Raw genomic sequence first — 17,236 nt, 5'->3', positions numbered from 1 at the left:
TAAACTGGGAAAATAAAAAAGGCTCTGAATAAATATGAGCTGTATGTCTGTGTGGGGTAAAGGGCTCTCAATTAGACTGTCCTTTTGCATTCATATTTCTTTTGCAATGATGTGCTCATTACCTTTTGCTCTTTCATTCACGGTTGAATGTGGTATTTATTTGCAAACCCGTTTTCTTTTCAATCCTCCTCTCCTAAAAGACGAAGAGGAAATAGGTTTAAGTAATTATGGACTATAATGTTTTAAGCCTTCCAGTAAGACAACATTATTGAATATAATGGCTTTGGCGAGATTTGTGGAATCTATTGGGTGCGCACGTTTATCTTTGCATTATTTGCCTTGCACAAGAGATGTGCCAAGCTGAAGCCACTCTTCATGTCCATCATTTTAAAGGCGAGCTCCACAGTTCCACAGCCTGTTATTAAAATAACCTAGCTCTACATGGAAAAATACTGTAGCTCCTTATCTAGATACACTGTTAACTGAAAAAGTACAACGACAGTTTTATCTCTCCATTAACAAAATAACATTTATTTTTTAAGGGTATTAAATTTTTTTATATGATTGTTGGTAATTACCAATTAACCGGGAATATGTAAGTATTTTTCCATCTCAATTCCATGGTGAAGCGACCTAAATTGGTCTTAAGGAGTGTTTTTATACTTTTAAAATGATTTTTTTTTATTATAATATTAGCTGGGGAGATAATTTAATATTTTACCAAATATAAAAAATAATAACAACTAAAAGTAAAATAAAACAATTAAAATGTCCTAAGAAACAAAAATCTTAAAACTAGAGTAAAAAGACTTTTTTGTCTTTACATAATAGTTTTTCTATTATTATTATTATTAAGCAAACTCAAGGATAATTTGATATTTAGCTAAAAAAAAAATCTAAAAAGAACAGGGCATATACAACATTAGAAAGTGCATGGAAGGAGCCCATGTATTTGGGACTATGTAGCATCTCTCGGCATTAAAAAATATCTTTATAATATTTTTTATTTTTAATTTTAATTTTCATTACTTGATTAATTAGAAATTAAACTTTATAATTTTTTCAAATAGGATACTTAAGGTTTAATGACTTGAATCATAAATTTAAAAAGATAACATAACTTTTTTATATAAAAAATTACTTTATAATTCTTTTAATTTTTTTTATTTAGTTATTCTAATCTTATAATTTTAGTAGGGGGTTTGGTAAGATATTTCAAGTTAACTTGACCATAATTATCAGGATTACAAGTTTATTATGCTAACTTGGATTAACTAGAATTATTTTTTTGTGTTTTTTTCTTATCTCATTTGATTTTTTCATAAAACTATAAATTACAATGCATCGTTTATTTTCTTTGAAAAAAATATTTTTTTCTCAAATTATTTTTATTATTAATTTTTAGATTTGATCCATTTATTACTGTTTTTATTTTTTATCTCATTAAAATAAAGTCTGTTTATTCAATTTAATTGGATCTTTGATTCTAGCCCCATATTTTACTTTTTTTTTTAAAAGAAAAACGCTTGATGTAGTTAATCATCATTTTTTGCGAAAAAAAAGTTCAGCCCTGCAACGAATTGCAAGCAACAAGACCATTCTCTTCCTATTTAATTTTTGATACGTGGTTTTTTTTTTTGGGATTGAAAAATCACCGGGCGTGTTCTGTAGCTTTGACATCATTATATTAAATCCATCTAAAAAAAATTAATGAAAATTGATATATACTTTTCTCAATTCAAATGCACTAGTACTTGGAAAACATTTTCATGCACAGTCGCAGCCTTATTATAGTTCTAAAAGTAAAACTTGAAATGAATGAACCCTAAGAATCAGATACTCCATTTAATCATATGTATAACAGCCCCCCTATAAAGAGCAAGAACTGTACATGGACGATCGAGGGATGATGAATTAATCAATGGTGTTACAGTAGAAACACTATATACATCTCTATAGTGTCATCATAATTTCGAGTTATGTACGTAGCATCACCCCTCGGTGCTAACATGGATCATACTGTTGTTGTGAAGTATGCTTATGATCATTATTAAGGTTCTGTGTGCAAGAGGGATAATGAATTAATGATGCAAGGGAGGATCCACGGCATAATTATTGTACGTAGAATCCCAGACTTGAGTGATTTCCAGTAAGGTAGTGATGCCCCCACAATATTGGTAGCACTGGTCAAGGTATCCTTGTTGTGTGTGTGTGTGTGTGTTTTTTTAAGGTCTTGCAGTTCTATATTTTGTTGAGGTTTGATTTTGCATTTCATTTAGAATAATAGCAAAAGATTAATAAAGAGAGAACAATTCTCACTGCATAAAAGCCTGGGAGAGACAGTATTATAGTAGTCTGACTGCAGAATCTTCAGTTCTTACAGAAGAACAGAGAAAAAACTTAAAAAATTGTCTTCCGAAATCCAAAGGTGCATGTTTCGGATCCTCCTAATCTTCTGTTTGCATGCTTGGACAGTCTAATCAGATCCTTTCCATGTCATCTCAAGGAAAAACGCGACACCATGTACAGAAGAGAAACTGAACCCTCCAATGGCTTAACCTGCTCTCTATCTCCCATACTCGTGCGAGCCAACGCACCATATCTATCGCTAGTTATACTACTCCATTTTGGCATCTGATACTGCGTTGTAATTATGCGCAATGCTGCAGGGGAAGTACCGATTAAACGAAGACAACACTGTTCTTGTTGCAATGACAATGATACACTAACATATGTACATATTGGACATCAACTGGTGAAGATTAAGCGACAACAAGAATATATCAAGTAATAGATGCAATAATGCAAACAATATTTCCAACGACCATAGCATATAACACAATGATTGATTGGAGAGAGACAGGCCGATTGCCAAGTTGTCTACTATACATAACTTTTGGTGGGGGCTATCTTGGACTACAACAGTGTAAACAACATGAACTTGCTGCGCAGATTAGAAAACACATGCACATCATACATGGATAAAGCTATTTGAAAAAATAGCTACAGCTCTTTTTTTTTTCTTTTTTTTGGGGTGGGGAGGAAAATGACTTTGAAAATGGGTGATGGGATCATATCGGCATGGGGCCACAGGCCACTAGGGAGAGAATTCTTGTCCCAAATCTTTTTATTCCCACTTAAAAACTTTCTTGGCACATGTCCACTTCGATACATGAACAAACAAAACCCTAAAAAGACAAACCCCTAAAGAGGATAACAAAGAGAGACAAGCCCTTAACCCTTGTTGTTCTTTAGATTAATAAATCGGTTGTGTTGAGAAAACACGAGGATAAAGGTAGAGGACATGGTTTCGCTTTACGAATCATTCCACGCACAAATTAATACAATTCCTATATGTTTGGCCTAGCTAGATCCCCACCACCGCCATATGATCACCAACAACAAATTGCATGGACCTCTCCCACATGCTTCGCTCACTTTTCATACTCATATCATATCCCATCAATCCTTTATAAAGACCTTGGAGGTGCTTGCTTGCATTATTATCATCAATTTAAATCTACTTAATATATATTGATTCTATGTAAAAGCGTAATTTCGTTGTAATTAAACAGATGCAAGTTTCAATCACTCATTATGCCACTTACAAGCATTTCTTTATATAGGAAAAATTTCACAGAGAATAGTGTACTGTAGAAATATAAATCCTACTAAAATATCACAACACCACCAAGGAAGCCTCAGAATATGTTACGGCTGTATATAGTTTTTTGGGTTTCTCCTCATTAATTGCAAGTGCCAGGGTTTGTTTCTGGGACCCTCGTGATGTGCAACCGAAAGAGGCTGGCGAATGGACCCATAAGGGAGACCTGTCCACTTGCTAAGTGAAGTAGATAGCTGGAGGCTGGAGCTCTACTTAATAAATAAAGTTGCCGGGCTTATCTCGTGACTCAGCGGCGGGTCGCATCACCTTCAAGGCTTCAAGCCCCCTGCGCATGCATGTCCTTCCATTGAAGGTGCATCTACATTAATCGTTCGTTATGTTTTACGAGAATGTTAGCATCGATACTTGTATAGTGCACTAATGATGGTGAATCAGTCTTTCTGCTGCTTCTTTTTTTCCTCCTCCTGTTTTTAGAACGATGGTGAATCATTCATGAACACTCTTCAATCAATATTGATGGTTCTAATCAGTAATTAAATCTTAAAAGGTTGTGATTAACTAGAGTGAATATACAGCCTAGTGCTCAAGGGAACCTTCCCACCTATTCTTGTTAGGATCATAGCCTGGAATGCTGCCATTGATGGCACATTGAAGCAAAAGAAATCAAAGAGTGCATGCAACATGAGTGGTATCCTGCTCCCTGTGAATTGAGTTAAATGGATCCGTCAAATTGTCTGTCGTAAATTGTATAGAACCGAAATATTAAAGGAACTTCTTCAGACCCTAGTTTTCCTACAGCATGTAGGTAATGATTTTGTATTCGATTTTCATGCAATCTTACTTTGATTCATGTTTTTGTGGTAGGATAAACTCCAGTTTTCTTTTGATCAATCAAAACTATTTCATTTATCAAAAGAAAAGAAAAGAAAAAATAGTCTCGCGGTTAAGGGTTGGTTTTCTTTTTCTTTTTCTTCAAGTTTTTTTTTTAATTATTAACCATCTGTTAAAATTAGGTTTTTGAAAAATAATTTTTTATATGGTTGCAATGACATATATATTTTCGTCCAAAAAAGAGACAAAAGAATATAAAAAAAATGAATATATAAAGACATAGGAGAATACTGGAAAATTATTTAAAATACTTTTAAAAGAATTTTGATTAATATATAAGAGTAGATGTATCAATTAACCCTTGGATTTGAAAATCCTACTAGCACATCTTAGGATGAAATTGAAAAAAAAAGAAGAAATATTTAAGAAGCTTTAAAATAAAAACAAATAAAATAAAAAATAAAAAATAAATTTAAAATAAATACAAACTAGAAAATACATCTGAATTTTTAAGGACTCGACGTGAAAACAAATACTATAAAAAACAATTCACAAAGATAAAAAAAAAAAACCCTCTGCAATGCCGAAACTTCTTAGCTTTTAAGGATATTATTATCCTTTAATTATACAAATAAAATTGAAAATAAACAAAAATCTCTCGGCAAAGGCTTATTTTTGTAGTTTTTAAAAGTGACAAAGTAATTTCATTTCATATATAAAAATATAAATTTACTAAATTTAACATATTATGAGTGAAATAATGATAAAAAAATGCCCTCATAATAAATGAAAAAAAAAAACCATTAATAGAAAGGTTGTGCTTCTATCATGCACAGACAATTTATACGCGTGAATGTGTGCATCAGTCGGTGGCGCGCCATGCTGAAACCAAAGCGACACGTAAGGTGTATGCTCGGAACATGGTATTGAATAGCTTGGGTGATGAGTCGTTGTGGGTTGAATTGTGCAGGCTAGACTTGGACAACTAGGATTTCTTGCCATCAAGGCCATACCCGAACGACTACAATGTCGTGTCGTTCGTGTCTGGCCTGGAGCGATGGTTTCTCCCGCTAGGCTGCGTAGTGTCCTTGGCCACACGTGAGAATACTATAATACAACTTTCAAATCACATGCATCTGCATAGCTTTCAAAATATATAGATATATAGATAGATAGATAATTGCCCCTACCGTCAAGTAGGTGAGTATACTCTGTGGGCCTATGTTTTATGGTGTTTGGATACGGAGACGTGACTACCACACGCTCTGTATAAATACTCCGTGATCCTAATCGATCTATCTCAATCAGGAACGACAAGAATAACTTGTACTATACGAAATAATGCACTCCTTTATTTTAAAATACGTCTCCTGCTGCTCTGCAATATACGTAGACAAATGTACTCTCTAATTCGCTTATTATTCTTTCTATATACGGTATTTTCTTGCCCAAATTTTGCTGCCATCTCACCGTTCCAGCAGGATTCTTGTCGGATTTTTTTTCCACTGAGTTTTTTTTTTTTCTTTTTTTCTTATTTATGTGGGGGGTCCAGGTCAGCTTGCGCGCATCACAACTAATCCCCACGGCCCACTGAATATCCTGCAAACCCAGTAGACATATAAGGCATCGCGGGGGTGATAGGCGTGCACGCTAGGATTCGAACCCAAGTGCAGTGGAAGGAGACAAGTCCTTTTCACCGCTAGGCCAAGCCCTAGTTTGCCTACTGAGTTTTTCTTGTTCGGATACTACGTAGTACATATATATAAATGTACAGCCATGGAATTTTTTTTGTTTGAACATGTTTTTGTTACTTATTCAAATAGAGTTTCCTTTCTACCGCACAACACGTTTTCATTATTTAGTTTTAATATATTGATTTGATAATTAAGAAGAATATATATGAGATCTCTCATCTATACATTCTAAAAAAACAAGAAAAATATATATCATTAGCAATCAAGCACATATCATTTCTTGCTCTTCACTTGAGTATTATCCATATAACTAAAAGAATTAGGGTTTTTTAGTAAGTGAGCTAGGAAATCTTGTTTTTTTCCTCTAATTTTCTCTTTTTCTTATTTTTTTCTTCTTTTTTTTGATTGATTTATTTAGTTTTTTTTTTATTTTATTATTTAGTATGCAGTTGGTTTTGAATTGGTCTTTATAACTTTTTTTAGTTTACTTTTTATAAAATTATATTGTTTCAAATAAACATCACAACATTTAGTTGGTTGATCAATTATGAATGACTATTTTTGTTATCATATCATTAATTTAAAAAATTATTTTAAAAATAAGGATTATTATCAAACGGGAGATGAGATGCACTCATGAAAATCATTTATTTCTTTAGAGATATATATCCCAACAAGTTGTATACACAACACACAGAGAGGTTCCAAATGAAAACAATCTGTAAACTTAAAATGATATCTCCCTTATCTTTCTTTGACTTAATAAAGCATCTATCCATACATCTATCCTTTGAGGAAAAAAAAATTAGAGATCCAAACCAATATAGATGGATGTTAATTCAATTAGTTTATTAATATTAATGGTTTTTTTTTCTTTTACAAATTTTAACTACAATGAAAAATTTGAATGAGATAGAGCTGACAACGGTATTGCAATGTTTGAGATAACCACAGTACAATTATGTAAGATTGGAATCAAGATAAATTTTTTTTAATCCTTTTATTCAATTTTATTTTTACATATCGTGGTCTAAAATCTTTTCAAACGGCCATCTCCTTCAACCCTGGAAGCTTTATTTATTTCACATATTTGTTTGCTTTCTTTTGTACTAACAAATAATTTATTTATATCATATATATATATATATATATATATGTTGCATGATTTTTGATACGAGGTACAAAAGAAAGCAAACAAATATGTGAAATAAATAAAGCTTCCAGGGTTGAAGGAGATGGCCGTTTGAAAAGATTTTAGACCACGATATGTCTCAGAGGCCGTATGGGTGAAATATATTCAACACATGATGTATGAACATTTCATGCGATGATCACACTTTGGTGTGGAGAACTGGAACTAGCATGTTCTTAATTCTCTTACCACGCATATCGGTGAGTCTGTTCCATTTGTTTTGTCTGAAAAGCGAATGATAAAATTATTTTTTAATTACATTCATTTTTAATTTGTTGTTTTTTATAAATATATTTAACCAACAATTATTTTCTCTTGCAAGTTACGATTCTTGGATGTGTGTCAAGCCTAAAGTTTAAGATGATTTTAGACCTGCGAGTTTAATCTAGGACAACCCATTTTATTGCTAATTATGAACGACTTATTGCTGAGACGAATAGACTTTGCCAATTATTAATAAAGATAAGATAACAAATAGATGATATATATGCTTTGTCTTATTAGCCTCACAATCTTGACGAAGACTCGTCTCCTCCTCTAACGCCTCTATTCTTGATGGATTATTTTTGTCCGTGAGACCGTTGGGAAAATTCATGTAGATGATCTATGAAAATAAATATCAATAGAAAATTCTGTCGGTAAATCTAAAAATTCTAGTAATGCAATATACTGTTATTTTAATATTAAAAAAAATCATCTTGATTTTTTTTTTTAAATCAAATCATGTTTTTTACTAATTGTTAAGGTTATTTTTAGATCCTTCAAGTTAACTAAATCATATTAAGATAACTCTTATAATTTTAAATCTGGACTAAACAAAGAGTTGAGTTAGGAGGTTCTGATCGGTTAAATATGTTTTAATAACAATATTAAGAAGTTCATAGACATTTTTTTTTAAATTAAAAAAAAAAGTTAATTCGACCATAACATAGATTGGAATAATATACTAGCATAATGTATAATATAAATTGTGCTAAAATTATAATAGAAAGTATAAAACTTACTAAAAAATTGATTTGTACCACTACATATCTCAAAAGAGTATTAATATGATATGTGTGTCAAATATCTGTGAATTAAGATCTAAGTGATCGGAATATATATTTAATAAAAAATCTAGTTCTAGTTCTTATTATTCTAGGCGTACTCATTAAAACCGCGCGTGGATCCAACCAAATCAACAAACCAAGGTTGCATTATAAAATCAATTGAAAACTTTTTCTTGTTAAAACTAAATCAACCCATAAAATATATGTGCAACGAGTTAATTATTTAGCATATGAAAAACATCCCGTGCGTATAGAACACAATTAAAAAAGGACGAGGAAAGTGATCAAGAAGCGACAAAGGCAGTGTAAGAATGACATAACATTGACATCAATAAACTAGATTTTCCTGAGATGTATGTTTATTCTTCACGTCTCAGCTGCTTGTTGGATTATCTGAATATCAGGAATTTTAGTTCTAGGCATTCATCTTGTACTGTACTGAAATTAATAGATAAAATTTGTTTTCCTTCTTCCCAGATCTCAATTGTTCCTATCTAGAACGGAGCCCGAGCCCCAGAATCCGGTTAGCCGGCTTAGAAATTGGCGCTTTTTTTTTCTCCCTTTAGTAAAAGGAAGAAGACACCTAGTAAAATATACAAGCTTTTGTTTGCCTGCGCGCGAAAATGAAGTTATCAGCCACAAATGTTGATTCCATCGTCGCTCTCTTTAATTGACTTTACAGATCCTAAAGAGAAGCAAGAATTAATCAATTATTATATATTTTCCTCAATTAATTAATTAATAGGATTTGCTCAATCATGCATGCATGCATGCATGCCAAGTTGTTGTTTAGAGAAGAGTCGCAGGACGGGATATGAGTGGAATTATATATTTTCCTTCCGGAAAAAGGAGTGCTTGCTTTGGAAAGGCAAGTTTCCCTCTGGAAGAAACGGGCTGGGGAGGCTGTACGTAGCTCTCGCCTTGCATGCTGTCATTCCTTATTCGTGTATTTGATGGAGCCCTTGTATGAAGATGCACCATTTATGAATCCTTTTTACCAAATACAAGGTCCGAGTGATCAAAGCCGAGCTCAAAGTCCCATTTCTCCAACGAAACCAGTATGGCAAAACTACATCTATTTACGCACGTACATGGTTTGAATAATGAAAGGTCCAAAATGCCAAAGGAACTCTGTTTTGGTTCTTGAGACTGACCATCCTCCTGTCTGGGTGTCTCTTTCGTGTAAGACCATGACAAGGAGAGTACATGATTCGTGCACGCACCCATTGGTGAAACATACAGGTTGGTGGCACGAAATAAATCCGAGTGGGAAAACCATAAGAAAGAACAGATTTATCAGCATGTCTGGGAGAAAAAGAAAGCAGGAAAAACAAAAAGAGGCACAGACAGGCAAAAAAGAAAAAGTGAAGATGAAAAAATAAAGAGAGATAAAAAGAAAGCGAAATGAGAGAAAGAGAGAGATGGAGAGGATAAACACAGACACACAGACACAGCCTCTCTCCCTCTCTTTTTCACCACCTCCCTCTAGTGATGGCGTGGTCTGCTTTTGCTTTTTCTCTCGACAGGAATCTTTGAAAATCGAAAGGCATCCTTTAAGTAAAAATAAAAAAAGGGGGGGAAATATCCCGATAAAAGAAAAAAAAAGAAGAGTTAAAGAAACTGAGAATCGGAAGACATGATCCCGTTCATTGTACTCTGTTTGATCAAGCATCCGAGATCATGATGGGTTGTTTATTGATTTTCTGAAAGCTTGCAAAATGGAAATTCAAGAAGGGTTGCTATGATACTGCCATGATCTACAAGTATATTTAGATATTGAATTTGGATTTAATTAATCATTTGTTTTACTATTTCAATCACATTTATCGGTTTAACAAGCACCCACCTCATATGAATCTAGACGAAGTGTGTTTTTGTAATTGTTGTTCTCGGAATTTTTAAAAATAAGTTCTTATTTATTTAAAGTATATTCAAATAATTTCTTTTATTTTTAACATCAAAACTATCAATTCAATATTTTTTAAAGCTAAAAATATTTTAAAAAATACTAAAAAAACATCGGCAGAAACACTTCAAAATAAAATAAAATAAAAAGATAGCAATTTGAACTAGAACTAGAAATGTCATGCTCATAAACCCCTTATTTTTCATCGATAATTATTACTAATTGAACTAGAATTCAAACCTAAAAGATGATGTTAACAAGGCTGCATTATCTAAAAGGAGGATCGTGGACGGTCCTAGAGCTCCGAAATGATGAGTAATGAATGGAATTTGGGCATGCATATTAGCTAGCTAGTCCCTGTGACATAGACATGGTGATCAGGAATGGAATGCTCTAAGCTTGATTAAGAAAAGAGGTTATCCAGGATTTAACACAATCAGATCCAATTGTCAAACAAGACTGAACCTGGACATCTAGACAGACTGACATGAAATTAAGGATATAGAGTAATAATAGCCCCAAAATAGTCCTTTCACAATCGAGTGCCCCTAGGCTAGAGAATATAGAAAAAATAAAATAAAAATATATATATAAAAAAAGAGACTGTCTGAGTGGGGCATTCTAAATTCGTCGCGTCGATTTTCTTTTTCTTTTTCTTAGCATTTCTTTATTTTTCCCGTTGATTCCATCATTTTTTTCTCACCCTCTCCCCGCCCTAACTGTCCGTTGGAACCAAACAGAAAATCCCCCCCTCACTCTTTCTTTCGTTCTAATATGAGCAGAGGGTGCATTACACACCACCACCGGTTATGAATCCCACCACTGAACCACCACAACTTCAGCCACCCCAACCACCGCAACCCCACCGTCATTCCACTTCTTGTGACCGTCACCCAGAAGAACATTTCACTGGTTTTTGCCCTTCATGCCTCTGCGAGCGTCTTGCCGTGCTCGATCCCAACACCTCATCCGCCGCTTCTTCTTCCTCTTCCCGCAAACCCACTGCCACCGCCGCCCTTAAAGCCATCTTCAAGCCTCCTCAACTGTCTAGCTCCAATAATAATAATAATAACAATAACAAGTCGTCTTCATTTTTTCCTGAGCTCCGCCGTACTAAATCCTTTTCTGCCTCTAAAAACGAAGGGTTTTCCGGGGTTTTTGAGCCTCAAAGGAAATCTTGTGACGTTCGAGAGAGAAATACTCTTTGGTCTCTCTTCACTCAGGACGACGAGAGAAACCCATCTGTTAAAAAAGAGCCCTTTAAAGGAGGACCTGAAATTGAGGCCGTTGAGCCCAGAATCCCTTGTTCTAGTGTTCGAGGTCCGGTTTTTGAGTCTAAAGAAGAAGAAGAAATCGAAAGCGAAACCGACACTGAGAATGAGAATGCGAGTACCAGCGTCAATGCTAATATTGGTGGAGATATTTTGGTTAATGGGGTTTTAGAGGAGTCTAACTTGACTGCGAGAAATTCGAATGCAAATCCAATTGATGAAATTATAGAGGAGGACGAGGACGAAGACGAAGACGAGGACGACGAAGAAGGGATTATTATAGAGCCAGAGCCAGTTCACGAAACAGTTTTGGAGGAGCTTAAGACTATGAAGGACCATATAGATCTTGATTCGCAGTCTAAAAAAACCTCTGGGAGGGACTTGAAAGAGATTGCTGGTAGTTTCTGGTCTGCTGCTTCGGTTTTCAGCAAGAAATTGCAGAAATGGAGGCAAAAGCAGAAGCTTAAGAAGCAGAGAAATGGCGGTCCTGGTTCGGCTACGTTGCCTGTAGAAAAGCCAATTGGGAGGCAGTATAGGGAGACTCAGTCAGAAATTGCTGATTATGGGTTTGGTAGAAGGTCTTGTGACACGGATCCGAGGTTCTCTCTTGATGCTGGGAGGATTTCTTTTGATGATCCTAGGTATTCTTTCGATGAGCCTCGTGCTTCTTGGGATGGATATCTGATTGGAAGGACATTTCCAAGAATGCCTACAATGGTATCTGTCGTTGAGGATGCTCCTGTTAACGTTGTTAATGTTGTTTCAAGGTCTGATACTCAAATCCCAGTTGAGGAACCGCCGCGAATATCTATGAATTCAATCAATGAAGATGATGAAGATGAGACTGTCCCTGGTGGGTCTGTCCAAACTAGGGATTATTACTCTGATTCTTCATCGAGGAGGAGGAAGAGTCTTGACAGGTCTAATTCTATTAGGAAGACTGCTGCGGCTGTGGTGGCTGAGATTGATGAGTTGAAGGCTGTTTCCAATGCTAAAGTGACACCAGCAACTGTGGATTATATCCATGGACCTAAGCTGGCGGTTCCTGATAGAGATTTTAGGGATTCGAACTCGAATTCTTTGAGGGATGATTGCTCTGAGAATTTTGACATGGGGTTCAGAGACAATGCATCTGTGGTGGGGAATGGTGAAAGGAAAGGGGTCAAGAAACCTCGGAGATGGAGCAAGGCGTGGAATATTTGGGGTTTTATACACAGAAGAAGTGTTAACAAAGATGAGGATGAGGATAGGTATAGCAGAGCAAATGGGGTAGAGAGGTCCTTTTCAGAGTCTTGGCCAGAATTGAGAGGGGAGCGAAATGGAGATGTAAGGGGGGGTTTTAATCCGAAGATGTTGAGGAGCAACAGCAGTGTTAGTTGGAGAAATTCACATAATTTTGGCGGTGGATCTTTTAGCAGTGCAAGGAAGAGCAGTGTTGAGGCTAATGGGAATGGGAGAAAGAAGAGGGATGAGTTTGTGTTGGAGAGGAACAGGAGTGCAAGGTATTCACCAAACAACATGGATAATGGACTGTTAAGGTTCTACCTGACGCCGATGAGGAACAGTCGTCGAAATGGTTGGGGGAAGAGTAAGTCCAGTCATGCACAATCCATTGCAAGGAGCGTATTGCGATTATACTGAATCGGCAAGTCCATAAGGTGTTTCTTTGGTTTAATGTTAATTTTGATGCATTTGTTGTGTAAGCGCACATGCCCAATGTATTCTTCATCAGTTGGTTGGTTGGATAAAAAAACACCCCTAAATTTGTTGCCTTTACTGTGAATTGCATTGCTTCTTTTCAATTATTCTAATAACAAGCGATTTTTAGTGTTCTTTTCTCAAGTGTCTCCAGCCACGCTCTTGTTTATTGCTGAATTCTTTTTCCCGTCTCGCGTTTTGTTATGCTGATCTGTCTTTTTACCAGAACTGGTCAGGACAGAGAATATGCGTGCCTATTTGTGCAGATGTTCTTGTCCTTGAATTTAATTGGTTTTTTCCTTCTTTTCATCCTTGCCCTACAAAGCAAAGATTTTGCTGATGGACTGTGCGAAGGCTGCAAGGCTGTTTCAGACATCTTACTCAAATATTTGGCATTTTACATATTCTTTGGGACAAAAGAGTTTCATGATGTGGGCTCATGCTCCCTTTTGTCACTGTTTCCAAATCAACAATGTACTGCCAATTCATTCAGTATTTGACTAACCAGGCAACTTTTTGTAATTTGAGTAAGGTTTCTCTGATTTCTTTGTTATGATCATGGAGCTTCAATGGTCCTCTGCGCTGATAATACATTTGCATGAATGGATAGAAGATTATGTCAACATTTATTAAAAACATTTGTTGTTTCTTTCTTCGTTTCTTTATTTTTTTCCGTATATTTGAAGTCCATTCCTTCTGTGCTAAACGTCATATCCAATTCAACTGACACGACCATCTTTTATATCCTGTGATTTAGTCAAACTATCCCCCTATTGGTGGTTGAGTGGGAACTTAGATCACTTGGGGTTTGTCAAAAGATAGCAGATTTTCCTGTAATGTAAGTGCATGAACTTGTTATGAAGTCATTACAGTGTTGTTTTTTTTTCTTTCTCCCGTGGAATGCTGCACTCACAGTTTAGCTTGTGGTTTTGCTATCCTACCATGGTGGATGAGTTCCAAACAAGTATGCCTTGCACAAGCGTAGAAGTTAATCTAATTGCACGCGCAGTTTTTTATTCCATTCTTTTCTGGCGGTGGCTGTTCCTTTCTGATGTTGGATTTGTTCCTTAACAAAGCCATGGAGAGAGCTTTAAGTTTCTGTGGTATTCCCTTTTTCCTGCAATTTTACATGTGGTTTTACTTTTACCATCTGCATTTTGTGAATGTCAACCAACCGTCAATCCAAAGCCTAAACTTGCAAAATGAAGACAAGGAAAGAGCTTAGAAGCCCTTTAAATTCTCTGTGAAGTATTGCCTAATAATCCAGCCATAACGTTAACTAGTGGTGGGCTACACAACATGCTCCTTGAACATCAGTAGGGCTCAAATCCCATTACCAGAACAGAAATCAAGCTAAGCAATGATAATTTCATATGATTTACAAGATTTTTGTTCTCGTATTTGGACATCAAACGGTCTACCCGATCAAATCAAATAAGATTGAGATCATGCTTTCTGCCTTTTTCTCTATATCTGCAAAAGCTCCATGATCAACAAATTTGCCTCTAAAGTCAAAAGGTAACTACAAAAACATCCCAGCATGTTCTCCGTCATGGATGATACAAAGAAAGAAAGAAAGAAAAAGGGGATGGCTCGAAACCCAATGAAATTTCAAGTTGTTACTTACCCCATTAAGGCTTAAGTTTGAAGCGGGCAGTGACACTCATAATTTTTATATATCGCTTCTCAAGAATTGTGGGCTGTAAGCGGTAGAAGCTCATTTTGTCAACGGTTTTACTAATTTTAACGCAAAAACATGCACTTTATTTTTGTTTTCTTGTGATGTTTTTCTTCATCTGGAATTCGGCCTTTTTATTTTTGTTTTAAGTGTACTTTTAAAAAAATATTAACAAAATAATATAGTTGATTTTTTTAATAAAATAGCAAAATTTATATTTTTTATAATTAAAAATATAATTTTTATAGTTTAATTATGATATCCTTTAAAAAATATTAAATAATAAGAAAAAAGAAAGAGAAAAGATAACAACAATCTACAACAACATATCAAAACTCTAATTACAATATCAAACAACATATCAAACTCTAATTATAATATTATTAATATATTAAAATTTTTTTTGACACTCTAATTATAATATTATTAATATATTAAATTTTTTTTTGACAAAATAAATCTAATAATGTTAAAAAAATTATTGATGATGACCCAAGTGGATCACACTTATTATTAAAAGAAAATTATTTATTTTATATCATCATTATTTAGTGTTGTTAAATTTATCTTATTGAGATTTTTTTAATAATAATAATAGTAGTATAATCAGAAATTTAATAAAATTTTGAGGTATTTTTCTTTTCTTTTCTTTCACTTATTTAATATATTTTTTTAAAAGATATCATTATTATGAATTGCGACAAATTATAAAATTTATGTTTTTTTAATTATAACATGTATAAACGGTGTTATTTCATTCATTTTTTTATATGTGTTATTTCATCAATAATTTTAATTAATTAGAGTTTATTTAAAAAAAAATCCCTGGAATTCGCAACTGCATCTTAACCCTATTTTGTAGTTCCCAGTGCTCATAAATAAATCCATCTGCAACACCATTTCAAGCTTTGGTTCCTTGAGAAACCCTTACTGCAAATAAAGTTTTATTTACTATCTGTGTCCCAATTTTATTATTCTTCATAAATTTCAAAAAATTAACAGAAAATTAATTTTGTAATTTTTTTTTCTAGTTTTATTGATATAAAATTTAAAAAATTAAGTAAACTTAGTATTTCTTACAAGTCTTTTTGTTAATTTTTCTATAATACATAATTTTAAAAAATAATTAATTAAACCAATGTTAAGTTGAGTTTTGAAGAGTTAAAAGTACTCATATTCTTATATATGATTAAAGTTTTTCAATTCTCGGTTACCAGTAGCATGCAATATGATGAAATAATTGGATGGATTATCTCGACTCACCTTTTTATGAAAACTAATTAATAAATAAAATTATAATGTCATATCAATACACGTCATAAATGGGCTCAGCTCACTGGTAAAAGCACCGAATCCGCAATGGATTTATTTGGCATGGGAAGCCCATCTAGCATCTTTCACACTATCTTTAAAGATTAATTAATTAATTATTTTTAATTTAGTTTGATTTTTATAAAAATATTATTAAATTAATTTTTAGTTTAATTAAGTTTTTTTTAATTTGACTTAGTTTTTTTTATTTATATTATATTTAGTTTAGTTTTTTTGTTTAAACTTATAAAATTAAAATCGAATAAAGCTGGTTGAGTTTTTAAAATTTTTAATTAATTTAATTAAAATTTTTAATTTATTTAATTGGTTTATTTTTATAATTATTTTTTATTTCTTAATTTAATTATTTTTTTGATTTTTTTCTCATCCTACTGTTGAGATAACGAAGAGTGCCGTAGGGGTTAACTGGGCAAGGCTCATCATGGAGCATGCTCCCATAAATTATTTGAGATTCACTATAAAATAATTATGGTACTCATGATTTTGTGTTAATGGCTTATTAGTGAATCAGACTTGTATAATAATTTGTCATAAGATTTCAATGTAATTCAAGATAGGTTTTTTTCCAGAGGGAAGAAGTATTCTATACAATAGTCTTAAAATTTGTTCTTGTCATTGGTCATCATCTTAAGGAGATGGTTGCTACGATGTTAGGTTTAACTCATGAATCGTCGTCATGCTGCTGGTAAAATACTCAAATAGTTCAAAATTGTTAAAACAATCCTCAGAAAACCAAGAATAAAGGATTACATCGACAAAACATCAAAACCTAGACTAGCTTGTGTGTCTGCACTTTGTCACAGGATCGAATTATTTCTTATTTGCTACGATGGAAATGGCATAAAGTAATCAAGTAGATTTTGTAGACCTATTTTGTAGCATTACTTAATTAAAAATAATTAAAATGATAATTTTAATATTTTTCTTATCTATTTTTTTAATAGGTCTGGGAGCATTAGA

The 17,236-nt window shown here is 33.6% G+C and overlaps 2 protein-coding genes across 2 annotated transcripts in view; both read left to right on the top strand.

Moving 5' to 3' along the window:
* Window positions 1–364, top strand: part of LOC105121968 (uncharacterized) — a 30,476-nt gene extending 30,112 nt beyond the window's left edge. The window contains exon 15 of the mRNA XM_011020854.1: window positions 351–364. The gene's annotated coding sequence lies outside the window, so the exon portion shown is untranslated. The remainder of the gene's footprint in view (window positions 1–350) is intronic.
* A 10,569-nt stretch (window positions 365–10,933) lies between these two features.
* Window positions 10,934–13,406, top strand: LOC105121967 (UPF0503 protein At3g09070, chloroplastic-like). Its single transcript, XM_011020853.1, has one exon. The coding sequence runs from the start codon at window positions 11,107–11,109 to the stop codon at window positions 13,207–13,209; it is 2,103 nt and encodes a 700-aa protein (XP_011019155.1). The 5' UTR covers window positions 10,934–11,106; the 3' UTR covers window positions 13,210–13,406.
* The last annotated feature ends 3,830 nt before the right edge of the window (window positions 13,407–17,236 follow it).

The sequence above is a fragment of the Populus euphratica genome, unplaced genomic scaffold, assembly GCF_000495115.2.
Source record: "Populus euphratica unplaced genomic scaffold, PopEup_1.0 scaffold46.1, whole genome shotgun sequence".
Taxonomy (NCBI): Eukaryota; Viridiplantae; Streptophyta; class Magnoliopsida; order Malpighiales; family Salicaceae; genus Populus; species Populus euphratica.
Note: the sequence above shows the minus strand (reverse complement) of the source record. Positions and strands in the feature narration are given on the sequence as shown.